General features: G+C 57.8%; 1 protein-coding gene across 1 annotated transcript; it reads right to left on the reverse strand.

Annotated features, from left to right (window-relative positions):
- Positions 1–343: 343 nt before the first annotated feature.
- LOC145941430 (uncharacterized) lies at positions 344–748 on the reverse strand. Its single transcript, XM_083047545.1, has one exon. The coding sequence runs from the start codon at positions 746–748 to the stop codon at positions 344–346; it is 405 nt and encodes a 134-aa protein (XP_082903671.1).
- Positions 749–12,576: the final 11,828 nt, after the last annotated feature.

Here is a 12,576-nt window from a genome sequence, read left to right on the forward strand (position 1 = left end):
ACACCTATGTCATGTGGAACGATGTCCCGCCGTGAGACCTATTCATCCATTCTTCCAATTTCGGTCTCACGGCCCCGACGACCCTGTGCCCCGAGTTTGTGTGGGGCACAGTTGACAGGTACTCATTGAATTTCCCCGTCATCAGTCGTCGGGCCTGGAGCCTGAAAGTGCCCTTAACCCTAGCCGTCATATGCACTCCCCACCCACGGAGCTCGCGCTGCCGTCGGTAAACTCCAGCGTACATGTCAGCGACGAGCTCCATGGGTGGCATGCCGGCCAGGGCTATGGCCGCCGCGTGCGACACGGTTCTATATCCGCGGACGACGCGGATGGCCACCCTTCGCTAGACACGCCTTAGCGTGTCCTTAATGTGCCTGGTGGCCATCGCGGCGCCCGCCCAGACTGGCGCTGCGTACAACGCCACGGAGTTCACCGTGTTCGCATAGAGGCGGCGCACCCGGTCATCCGGCCCTCCCAGATTTGGTAGCAGACGGCTCAACGCCGTCGCCACCTTGTCTACCTTCACTGCCAGATGATCGAAGTGGTTTCTGAAGCTCCAGGTTTCGTCCAGCAGAAGTCCCAGGTATTTGATGTTGGGACTCAGCCGGACGGGGACACCATCCACTTGGACATGGGCCGTCGGAGGTCCTCCACGCGTTCCATCGTGGAAGAAGGCCGCCTCTGTTTTTCGAGGGGCCACTCCGAGACCCATGCCCTTTATTGAACGCACGGCACGTGCCACTGCCATCTCTGCCAGAATTTTGGGTTTCCCCCAGTCTTTTCCCCCGGCCAGTATTAGTGTGTCGTCTGCATAGCAGACGACCTTACAGCCGGGGGGGAGGGCCGACTTTAAGACGCGGTCGTACGCGAGGTCCCACAACAGGGGGCCCAAAACTGACCCCTGTGGGACCCCGCAGTACACCTCCCTCAGGCAATGGGTACCGCTCTTGTCGCGGTACCCCAGGCCCCTACTTTGAAAGTAGGACCCGATAATCCCCACGAGATAGTCAGGGACGCGATGGTACTCCATCGCGACCATGACCCTTCCCCAGGGGAGGGTGTTGAAAGCGTTGACTATGTCCAACGAGACAGCCATCAACACCCCCCCCCCTCTTCAGTCACGGATTCCACGAAGAACCCGACTTTAAGAATTGCATCTGTCGTCGAGCGTCCCTCGCGGAATCCGAACTGATCCTCGTGGAGGTCGGGCCCCACTTCCCTAAGATGCCGGACGAGGCGGTTGGCTATAATTCTCTCCAATAACTTACCCGCCTCGTCCAGCAAACATATGGGCCTGTATGCCGAGGGAGTTCCCGCAGGCCTGCCCCCCTTTGGGATGAGGACCAAGTTGGCCCTCTCCCAGACTGGGGGGAAGTAACCTTCCCGAAGGCACCTTGAGAAAAGGTGCCGCATGTACACGGATAGGATGTCCAGAGCAAAACCCAGACCCTGCCGGGAACGCCGTCTGGGCCGGGGGCTTTATTTCCCCTTGCCCTCAGCCTTTTGGCGATCCCGGCAATCTCGTCCCCTGTTACCTCGAGGTCCTCGCTCCACCCGATGGGCCCCTTTGAATGTTGGAATTCTTCGGGAGTCCTCGGGAATAGCGTTGATACTATTTCCTCGAGGACCTGAGGATCCAGGGACTCCGTCACTGAGGGCGCCCAATGTCTTAGCTTGTTCATTACAAGCCTATATGGGCGCCCCCATGGGTCTGAGTTCAGGGAGAGCAACTGCTCATCCCACGCTCCGGACTTGGCCCGCCGTATCGCCGAGCTGAGCTCGTACTTAGCATGTCTGTACAGCTCATGCGTCTCGGCGATTCTCTCGGCGTTGCCGCGCCTCCTGCTCCTGGTGAAGCGGCGTCTGGCTTGGACTGCATTGCGGCGTAACTCCGCTATTTCTGCAGTCCACCAGTACGCCGTTCTGCGCGGCACGGACTTGGTTCGGGGCATGGCGATGTTACACGCATCTTCCATGACCTCCCCGAGCCATTCCACCTGGCCATCGACACTATCCTCTGGCACATCTGTGCCAGGCCAGGTCGCCGAGAGAAAGGCGGCCCTTAGCCTATCCGGGTCCAATTTCTTCAGGGCCCATCGCTTCCGCGGTCGCGGCTCTGTCTCCCCTTGGGGGCGGCCAAGCACCCTCTGGCGGGTGACGTCAACCCTCATTCTGATATACTGGTGGTCGGAGAGGGTCTCCTGGTCCGTCACCCGCCATTCAGATATCCTGTTGGCCGCAGTTGGGGAAGCCCACGTCAAGTCTATGACGGACTCCCCCTGCGGCCTGACGAGGGTACTTCTCGTGCCTGTGTTTACGAGACACAGGCCGAGTGCCGCCGCCCAGTCTTCCAGGACTCTGCCTCTTCTGTTTGTGTGACGGGAGCCCCAACGCGCAGACTTCGCGTTGAAATCTCCCGCCACAATAATTGGACACGGTAGCTTGCTTCTAACGAAGGCCGTTACCCCGTCCAACGACTGTTCGAATTGGGCAGAATCCGTATTTGGGGACAAATAACACGCCACGACCACGATGGGCCCCCAGTCTACCGCTACGTAGACTGCACCTTCTCCCAACTTATCGCAGGGAGGTGAACCGTTCACCTCCCTCCATGTGATCGCGACCGAGCCACAATCGTTAGCCGCCCAGCATGGGTGGCTGTCCGGTATTCGATACGGCTCGGACGCGATCCCAATCCCGCACTCCCACTCCAGGAGGGTTTGCATGAATAGATCCTGCGCCCCCCTGGAGTGGTTTAAATTTGCCTGGAGGAGGCCGACGTTCATAGTGCTATTAAGTCAGTCTCCTCCATGACGACCTCCATTAGTGGCTCCGGCACCGCGGGAGCCACCCTGACCGCTGCCTCTGCTGCTGCCTTCTCCGCTCCTTTTGGAGGAGCCCCTTTGGTCTCAGTTTTCTCTGAGGCTTGGGGGGCTCCGTATCCTCCGCGATATCCATTGGCACCGGGGGGGACTTGCTACCTCCGGATTCCGTTTCCTTAGGCGGTGTCGCCACTTTGGTGCCACCGCTTGCATTGGGGTTAGCCCTGCCACCCTTCGATTTTTTCTTTGGGTGGCAGGAGTTTCCGCCCACACGGTGGTTGGCCGGCAGACCCTGCTCGGCACAGAGGGGGCACCTTGTCTGTGCGGTGCACTCACTGGCCTTATGGCCCGGTACACCGCAGTTATAGCAGGCCCCCCTTCTATCTGCACCGCTTGTGCAGGCCGCCTGCACGTGACCGCGCTGTAAGCAGCGGTGACACTGCAGGGGCCTCGCTTTGAGCGCGTCCACCGGCGCAACCACCCATCCTACTTTTATTTTTCCAATGGCGGCCACCTTGTTGGCCGCTACCAGTGGGCATTGAGCCCATAGGGTTCCCATAGACTTGGGGGGGAACTTCACCTTTCCTGCCTTTACCTCTGAGGCCTGGCAGCCCCCAAGTCTAGCGATTTCCGCCACCACCTCTTCTACGGTGGCGGACTCGTCAGCCCGCGGACTCTGATTTCCCCTTTTTTAGAGGGGCGCGCGACCCTGACTCCCTCCTTATTTTTCAGGGTCTCGCGGAGTTTGTCCGCGAAAAGGTCCGCCTTAGCGGCCTTGTTCTGCCCTGGTATTTCATATACCAGGGCGCCAGTAGCCGCACGGCGGACCTTTACGTCCTTAATCTCTAGCTCCTCCAAGTTTACTGCTTGGCGAGCTTGTCTCACATTCTCTACGTATTGCTCGTCCGGGCATGTGATAGTGACTGCGGCCGTCCGTGGGGCAGTCCTCTGTTTCCTCCCAGCGCCGGTCTTTGTGACCGCCTTCCCCTTGCCACTCTGCTTCAGAGGGGGAAGGCTTGGGTTTTACTGGTCGCCTTTGTGGGAGGATTCGCGGGCTGGGGTGTATCTGCCCGCTGTCCCCTCTTCTCCCTTCTGCCGACAACTTTTGCCCAGGCCTCTTGGCCCTGTGAAAGTGGCTGAGGGATTTGAGGGGCTTGTGTAGAGGACGCCCCTGGTCGCTGTGGTTTGCGGACCACAGTTTCCCCTTTCCTTGGTGGGTTGGCGGTTGCTGTCGTTACCATTGCCTGACATGCTTTTTGCTGGACCGGCTTCTCCTTTCTCTTCTTTGATGCCTCATTCTTGGCTGGCCGCACAGGACCCACAGCCTTAGTTGCTGTGGGCTGCGGCCCTGCTAGCGATTGGGGCTTCTTCCCCTTCTTTCCTCCCTCCGGCGGCCGTACAGGGACCACGGCCTTTGCTGCCACGGCGTACTGCGGGCCGCCGGGGGGGAAACCTCTCCCTCTTGTGGGAGAGGTTGGTCTTGTGGGGCCATTCCGCCCCTTCCTACCCTACTCCTCCTATCGAGAAGCTTTTGAATTTTAAAGGAGAGCGCGTCGTATGTTCGACGGCTCTCCTCCGTGTCTACTCCCGGCGGGTAAGTTTTTCCTAGGTCTTTTACGACTCCCTTTATCGGGGGTCTTAGCGCCGGAGCTTGGGGGTGTATATCCTCTCTTTCCACCTCCATCTCCACCTCCATGTCCCCCGTGCCTGACATGCCCGGCATGTCGGGCATGTCTTGCACGTCGGGCAAGAGATTTATGTAGGGCTTTCGCCCTATCTCCGCTTTCCTCACCACCAGCTTAGCTTCCTCAACAGGTTGAGGCTGCGCCTCTCCCGTGGGCTGGGCTTGTGCCTTCTTGGCTCCTCCCGCCCTTTTCCCCTTCATTTCAAAGATCTCCTTTTCCCAGTTGTGGAGACGTAGGTTTTCGACCCTCAGTTCCTGAATCTGTTTCCTAAGGGTCTCAACCTCGCTCTGCCTTCCACTATTGTGCTCTCCATCCCTGTATTCGGGGCACGCGCAGAGAGAGTGTGCAACGCTGCTTGCAGAGTGCAAGCAGCCTCCCCAATTTCCTTGCGCACGGTGCCTTTCATATTACTGGACTTTACAGCAATTTGTTTCAGCACCGTGGCGCAGTCCAGTGCTTGGGATGAGATATCCAACACGGGGGAGTCTCTCATCTCCTCCAGGCGCATTGAGACCTTGTTTTTAAGTCTCTTCCATGCCTGGCTATTCGTTGGTGGAGCGGTGGGGTCGAGCATTTCACGCTCTTCCCCCTCTTCCCCTTGTTTCTCCTGTTCGGCCTTGCGCGCCTTATGCCGCCCATAATCACCGGTGGACTCCGGTCGGCCTTGTTTACGCTTCTTTGGAAGCGATTCTTCATTTGTTTCAGGCATGTAGTCGCCTAGTGCGACTACATGCCTGCTCGGTGTCAGGTCTTGTTTCTGCAGGCCTGAAGGGCCTGCCACCACCTCTGCATCTTCCCGCCTTAATCGGACAGAGACCTCCTTGATCTCCGTCACACGCGGTTTTGTCGACAGAGGACCTGGTCTGGTTCTCTGTACCAACCCTCCTCCCTCCATCTCCGTCTCTTTAACGGTGCTTTTTGTGATAGACTTCATTGTTGTAATTAATCCCACGGTCCCGCTGCGGCTCTGTCCCCCAGGATATACCCCCACCAGCCAAGGGGTGCCCCGAAACATGACCGGCCACACCCCAAGGCCGGGCCCCAAGTTCCCCCGGGAAGGGGACATACGCCATAGGCCGGGGGGATACCACACCCCGGCCAGGCCCCGAGCCCCTTACTCCCCCATGAGGGGTTTGACTCCACCATGGGGTTTCAGGGGTCCCACACCTCCGACTGTGTGGGCACCGCAGCGGGTGGCGCCACCCGTGGGGCCCCACGGACGCTTCGGACAGGGTCGCCGCTCCCCGGCCCTGCCCTACACGCCGTGGCGACCAGCCGTCCCCCCGCCGGTTAATCACTGCCGGCGAAAGGGACACACCTTCTCCTGGCCGGCCGGTTCGGAAGGGGAAACGGTCCCGACTGGCCAGGAGTACGTACTCTCGCCGCTGGCCCCGCCTCGGAGACGTCCGAGCGGCCCCAGCGGCAGACCCGCGTGGCACCCTCCGGGCAAAGCCCCTCGGGTAGCCACGCATGGCCTTCTCCGCCGTCCCGGCCCTACCTCGGAATACGTCCGAGTGGCCCGGGATCGGCCAACCTCAGGGGGCCGGGACGGGGACCCAGGCTACCCAGCCCGGGACCCCCGACCAGCACCCTGAGGCTCCTCTCTCGCCACTGAGCCCTGCCTCGGAAATGTCCGAGCGGCCCCAGCGGCAGACCCGCGTGGCACCCTCCGGGCGATGCCCCTAGTGTAACCTCTCCGGGCAAAACCCCTCGGGTAACCACGCGTGGCCTTCTCCACTGCCCCCGACCCGAGCTCGGAATAAGTCCGAGTGGCCCGGGTGCGGCTAACCCCAGGGACGCTGGGACGAGAGCGAGCCCTCCGACCAGCACCCTGAGGCTCCTACTCGTCGCCGGGCCCCGCTTCGGAAACGTCCGAGCGGCCCCGGCGACTGACCGCCGTGACTCCCTCCGGGCAATGCCCCTCGGGTAAACCCTCCGGGCAAAGCCCCTCTGGTAGTCACGGCAGGTCACCCACACCCGCGGACCCCGCCGCACAAGAAGCCCACCCCAGAGTCCCGGGGGAAACACCCCCGGGAGAAACCCCCGAAAATACCCCCCAGAGCACGAAGCAAGATCCCCGGCGGCCGAGGCCGCAGACTGCATGGCGGGAGGACAAGCGCCGAAGCGCCGTGCAATGTCCTCTCCTAACGGTGCCATGCCACCGGGCGTTTGTATTCCGGGTCGCCATCCCTTACCACATACGAACCTAAGCTCTGCGGGGAAGTGGGCCCCGGCCCCCCGAATTGGGAGGCCTCCCTGGAGACCAGGGAAACTCCCCAGAAATCGGGGAGCTTATGTACGGAGTCCAAAGACTCCGTACGGACCACTCTTAGCACCCGAAATGACTTCGGGTGAGCCCCCTACCACGACAAGGTGGTGGTCCACGGGGGGGACATGAGCACTCTCCTCGGTGGTGACAAAGAAAGGAAAATCAATCACGTGTACGGTGTCTATTTCGACAAGGATGAAATGCGTCTCGGTAACAAACGATTCGACATTGACAAATATGACTCTATAATTATAGACAATGTGAGGTACATTGGTACACCAGGATTATACGAGTTGATCTTCAAGAGAATTCCCGATGATGACATTTACACGGAGGATGATATGCATAAATACAAGAGCATATTATTGGCGACGAACGCGCATAAACGCAATTATGACACACAAGGCCAATTACGAAGCAACAGGGGATACAAGTATAAACATACAATCGCACCATTGATATCGATTGAAAAGAAAAAATCTGGAAAGGGAGTATTCATGCCTCACGCGATGGCGCTAACCGACAATAAGATCGATTACATACACTGGGATGACCCCAACGAGCTAGTGGATCGGGTACGATTGCTGGACGCTTCGCGCCGAGCTGGCCACAACGCTCACGACAATGAGATCCTGTCGATCATCGAGGAACTTCGCGAAGCAGGCATTATTATAAATTGAATGGTGTCTCGACAAATTTAATCAGTCGATCAGCGTCACTCGTATCGGGGAAAAAAATGCCTATCAACAAATTTCGATTATTCGAACCAAGAAATGATGCAACCGGCATAAGCGGTTCTTGGGATAGATTGGTGAAAAGTTATGTGCACGAAAACGCTCTGCGTCGCGTCGTTACGGACTATGACGCAAGGTCGCGGAAGATTCGTCGTGTAGCGCAACCTGAGGCTGACACCGATGCCGTCAACAAACTGTATGTGGAATCCTGCGTTAAAAGATTGATGAATCAACAGAAAGAATCAGATGAGAAGCTGACTTCGTTCGAGAAGGATGTGCGGGCAATACGGATTGTGATAAACGAACTTCAACGTGCGGCTAACGCTAACTCAGAAACGGCTATCAACCTGAATGAGCAGCAGTGAACGGGTTAGGAGCGGCTATCGAACGGTTATCGAAAATCTACGAAGGTTTATCGAACGGCTACGAACAATTATCGAACAGCTACGAAGGATTATCGAACTACTATCTAACTACAATGAGTGGCAGTGGTAGTGAACGGCCTAGCAACAGCTGCGAACGAGGCTACCAACAACTCAAGCAGGGCTGCGAACGAGGCTATGAACAAGTCATTAACGGCTACATGCAAGGCTACAAACAACTCAAGCAGGGCTGCGAACGGGTGAAATAGCCGGGATCGCCAAGAGGCTGAGGGCAAGAGGAAATAAAGCCCCCGGCACGGATGGCGTTCCCGGTAGGGTCTGGATAATCGCTCTGGACATCCTATCCGGGTTTATGAGACATCTCTTCACGGGATGCCTACGGGAGAGTTATTTCCCCCCAGTCTGGGAGAGGGCTAACTTAGTCCTCATCCCAAAGGGGGGCAGGCCTGCGGGAATTCCCTCGGCATGCAGGCCCATTTGTGTGCTGGACGAGACGGGGAAGATGCTGGAAAGAATCATCACCAACCGCCTCGTTCGGCACCTTAAGGAAGTGGGGCCCGACCTCCACGAGGACCAGTTCGGATTCCGCGAGGGACGCTCGACGACGAACGCCATCCTGAAGGTCAGATCCTTCGTGGAATCCGTGACTGAAGAGGGGGGGGTGTTGGTGGCTGTGTCTTTGGACATAGTTAACGCCTTCAACACCCTCCCCTGGGATAGGGTCATGGACGCGATGGAGTACCATCGCGTCCCTGACTATCTCGTGGGGGTCATAGGGTCCTACTTTCAAAGTAGGGGCCTGGGGTACCGTAACAAAGAAAGTACCCATTGCCAGAGGGAGGTGTACTGCGGGGTCCCGCAGGGGTCAGTCTTAGGCCCCCTACTGTGGGACCTTGCGTACGACCGTGTATTGAGGTCTGCCCTCCCCCCCGGCAGTAAGGTCGTCTGCTACGCAGACGACACGCTAGTACTGGCCGGGGGAAAGGACTGGGGGGAAGCAAGGATATTGGCAGAGATGGCAGTGGCATGCGCCGTGCGTGCCATAAAGGGCATGGGTCTAGGAGTGGCCCCTCGGAAAACCGAGGCGGCCTTCTTTCACGATGGTACACGTGGAAGACCTCCGATGGCCCATGTCCAAGTGGACGGTGTCCCCGTCCGGCTGGGTCCCAACATTAAATACTTAGGACTATTGCTGGACGGAACTTGGGGCTTTAAGGATCACTTCGATCATTTGGCCATAAAGGTAGATAAGGTGGCGACGGCTTTAAGCCGTTTGCTGCCAAACCTGGGAGGGCCGGATGATCGAGTGCGTCGACTCTACGCGAACACAGTCAATTCCGTGGCGCTCTACGGAGCGCCAGTCTGGGCGGACACCGCGATGGCCACCAGACGCATCAAGGATACGCTAAGGCGTTTCCAGCGAAGGGTGGCCATTCGCGTCGTCCGGAGATATAGGACTGTGTCGCATGCGGCGGCCATAACTCTGGCGGGGATGCCCCCCATGGAGCTCGTGGCTGACATGTATGCTGGAGTATACCAGCGTCAGCGCGAGCTCCGTGAAATGGGGATGCAAGTGACTGCCAGGGTTAAGGGCATCCTCAGGCTCCAAGCCCGGCGACAAATGACAGGGAAGTTTGATGAGTACCTGTCAAATGTGCTCCATACAAATTCGGGGCACAGGGTCGTCGGGGCCGTGAGGCCTAGACTGGAAGAGTGGATGGAGAGGTCTCACGGCGGGACATCGTTTCACAGGTGTTCACCGGACACGGATGTTTCGGTGAATATCTGTGTAAAATTGGGAAAGAACGCACGGCGCAGTGCCATCACTGCGGGGAGGACCAGGACTCCGCGCAACACACCTTTGAGTTCTGCCCTGCATGGGCAGAGGAGCGCGGAGTCCTGGTCAACATCATAGGAGAGGACTTGCATCTGCCCAACGTTGTTGGGCAGATGCTGGTAGACGACGAAAAGTGGAGGGCAGTCTCCTCCTTCTGCTTCAAGGTTATGACGCAGAAAGAGGAGGCAGAGAGGGAGCGGGAGAGACGGGGGTGACGGGGTAGGCAAACGCTTACCCCTGAATCCCGTGAAGAAAGGGACGACCCCACCTGGGTGCCCCGGCGAGGAAGGGCCGAGGGGGCGCGGGGAAGGGGTGGTGCCCGAGTTGGAGGGGGCGGCGGCGGGGGCGGCCCGCCAAGGCGAGGTCGTAGGGGCGGCCCACCTCGTCGCCGAACAAGGAGACGCCCCCTGATGGGGTGAACTAAGCGTGATGGATGCTGGGCGAGGGGCGCTGTGCCCCCCCGCCCGATGGTGGAGTAAGGGTGGAGTAGCCGGGCGCGGGGCGCTGTGCCCCCCTCGCACTGCGCAAAGACAGAGTAGTCTCGGGCGGAGGGCGGGTGCGGGTATCGCCTGGCTGGCGGCCGCTCGGCGTAAGCCCTGCGGCCGGGAGTCGGGCGGCATCCGTTCCCGCCCCTGCCGAGTTCCACCCCTCTGGGGAGGACCTCGGTGATGTCACCGGGCCGATGGTCGAATCCCGTAAAGGGAGGGAACCGTGGCCAGGGGGCGTGGGGGCTCACTAGGAGCCCCATTGCACGTGGTCCCCCGGGTAGGGACGCGGCAGGGGCGGCCCTCTCACCGGTGCCTTAGAGCGCCGGTGGGAGGGCACTACTGCCTGCGGGAGGGTTCCTCCCCCTTCTGGGGGGAAACTCTCAGGAGAAGAGCTCCCGGAGCGTCGGCCGGATCTCTCATCCCTTTAGGGAGAGAGAGGGGGCCCCGTTCCGGGAGCGGGGGGTGGCGGCTCGAGCGGGAACTCTCGAGCCGTGACCCCGCCCCCAAAACTTTTTGGGAGGGCGCGGCGTGGGGGCGGTGCCCCCCTTCACCGCAACCGGGAAGGCCCGCACGATGTGTTCGCGGGGGGGAGTATCTTCCTCACGGGGAAGATGCTCCCCGAGAAGGTAAGGGCAGGGGATGGCAAGAAGTAATGCTTCGGCAGTTCCTTGCCATCCCCGTAAGCGCCAGCGTAGGCACCCGCTGTGGTTTTAGTGCGGTAGGTCTTGGACCCCACCGCCGATCCATACGTGGATCGGTGATGGGGGACAAGGAGTCCCACATAACCCTCCCCTACCCGGGGGGTGAGTGGTACCATGAGATTTCCACAGCGCCAAAAAAAAAAAGGGGGGCTACGAACGGGTCAATAACGGCTGCGAACGGGTCAGGAAAGGCTACGAACGGGTTAGAAACGACTGTGAACAAGGCAGCGAACGAATCAAGAACGATTTTCGAATGGGTCAAGAACGGAAGTAAACAACGCAAGAACGGCTCAAGAACGACTACGAACGGCTCAAGAACGGTTCAAGAACGGATCAGGAACGGCTCAGGAACGGGTCAGGAACGTGTCTGGAACGGAAACGAACGGCTCAAGAACGGGTCAGGAACGGCTGCGAACGGGTCAGTAACGGCTACGAACGGCTCAAGAACGGGTCAAGAACGGTTACGAACGGGTTAGGAACGGCTCAAGAACGGCTATTGAAGAACGACAAACGAAAATGAATCATAAAACGAGCGACAAACGGCGATCGAGAAAAACCGACGAAGTGAAGAAACAACATAGTTTGGAGAAACGGCAGTTGGTGAACGAACTGCACGCGCCGGCAAGGAATAATTTTCCCCGAAGACACGTCATAGTGCGGGGATACGATGACCTGTGGCAAGCTGACATCGTCGAGATGCGTCCATACTCCCGTTTCAACAGAGGTTGCCATTACATACTCACTGTCATCTATGTGTTGTGCAAGCACGCGTTGGCTGTACCACTCAAGAGTAAAGGTGGAAGCGAGACAGCTGACGCTATCACCGAGATAATTCGAGACAGCAAGAGATGCCCGAGAAACATACAAACCGATAAGGGGAAAGAATTTTATAACGCTGATGTGCAACGGCTTATGCGAAAACATGACATTAATCACTATTCCACTTATTCGGTATTGAAGGCATCGGTCGTCGAGCGATTCAATTGCACGCTGAAGAACGATATGTGGAAGATGTTTACGCTGAACGGAACTTACAAGTGGATCGACGCGTTGCCGCGACTCGTAACGGATTACAACGCGCGCAAGCATCGAACGATCGGCATGCGACCCGTCAACGTTACCCCCGCGATCGCCGAAAGACTCCTGGCTACCGTGTACAGCCCCGTAAATATCGCGGGTCCAGCAAGGTTCAAAGTAGGCGACTCGGTACGCGTTAGCAAGTACAAGACACTTTTCGAGAAGGGTTACACGCCAAATTGGACAACCGAAGTGTTTAAGATTGTTAAAGTGCAGCATACTAATCCCGTAAGCTATCTACTCAAGGATTATCGCAAAAAATCTGTCGCTGGAGCGTTCTACGAGTACGAGTTGCATCGCGCGAATTATCCGGACGTGTATCTCGTGGAGAAAGTATTGCGTAGAAGAGGTGACGAGGTTTACGTAAAATGACTGGGATCTGACAATTCGGACAACTCTTGGATACATAAGGACAATGTGATTTAATTCATACAGATTGTATTTATTTTTTAATTTTAAGGAAAATATACAATGTGTACAACGTATTAAAAATATATGAAATACATATAAAATATTTGAAATATAAAAATATATCAAATATAAATCGGTAATAGATAGGCTATTCGAGCAGTACGCGGAT

Source organism: Prenolepis imparis, unplaced genomic scaffold (genome assembly GCF_030444845.1).
Source record: "Prenolepis imparis isolate NDT839.2.m4 unplaced genomic scaffold, iyPreImpa1.0 SCAF_10, whole genome shotgun sequence".
Taxonomy (NCBI): domain Eukaryota; kingdom Metazoa; phylum Arthropoda; class Insecta; order Hymenoptera; family Formicidae; genus Prenolepis; species Prenolepis imparis.

What these genes read in the sequence shown, in the direction of transcription:
- LOC145941430 (XM_083047545.1), bottom strand. Translation starts at nt 748, where the DNA reads ATGGCAGTGGCACGTGCCGTGCGTTCAATAAAGGGCATGGGTCTCGGA.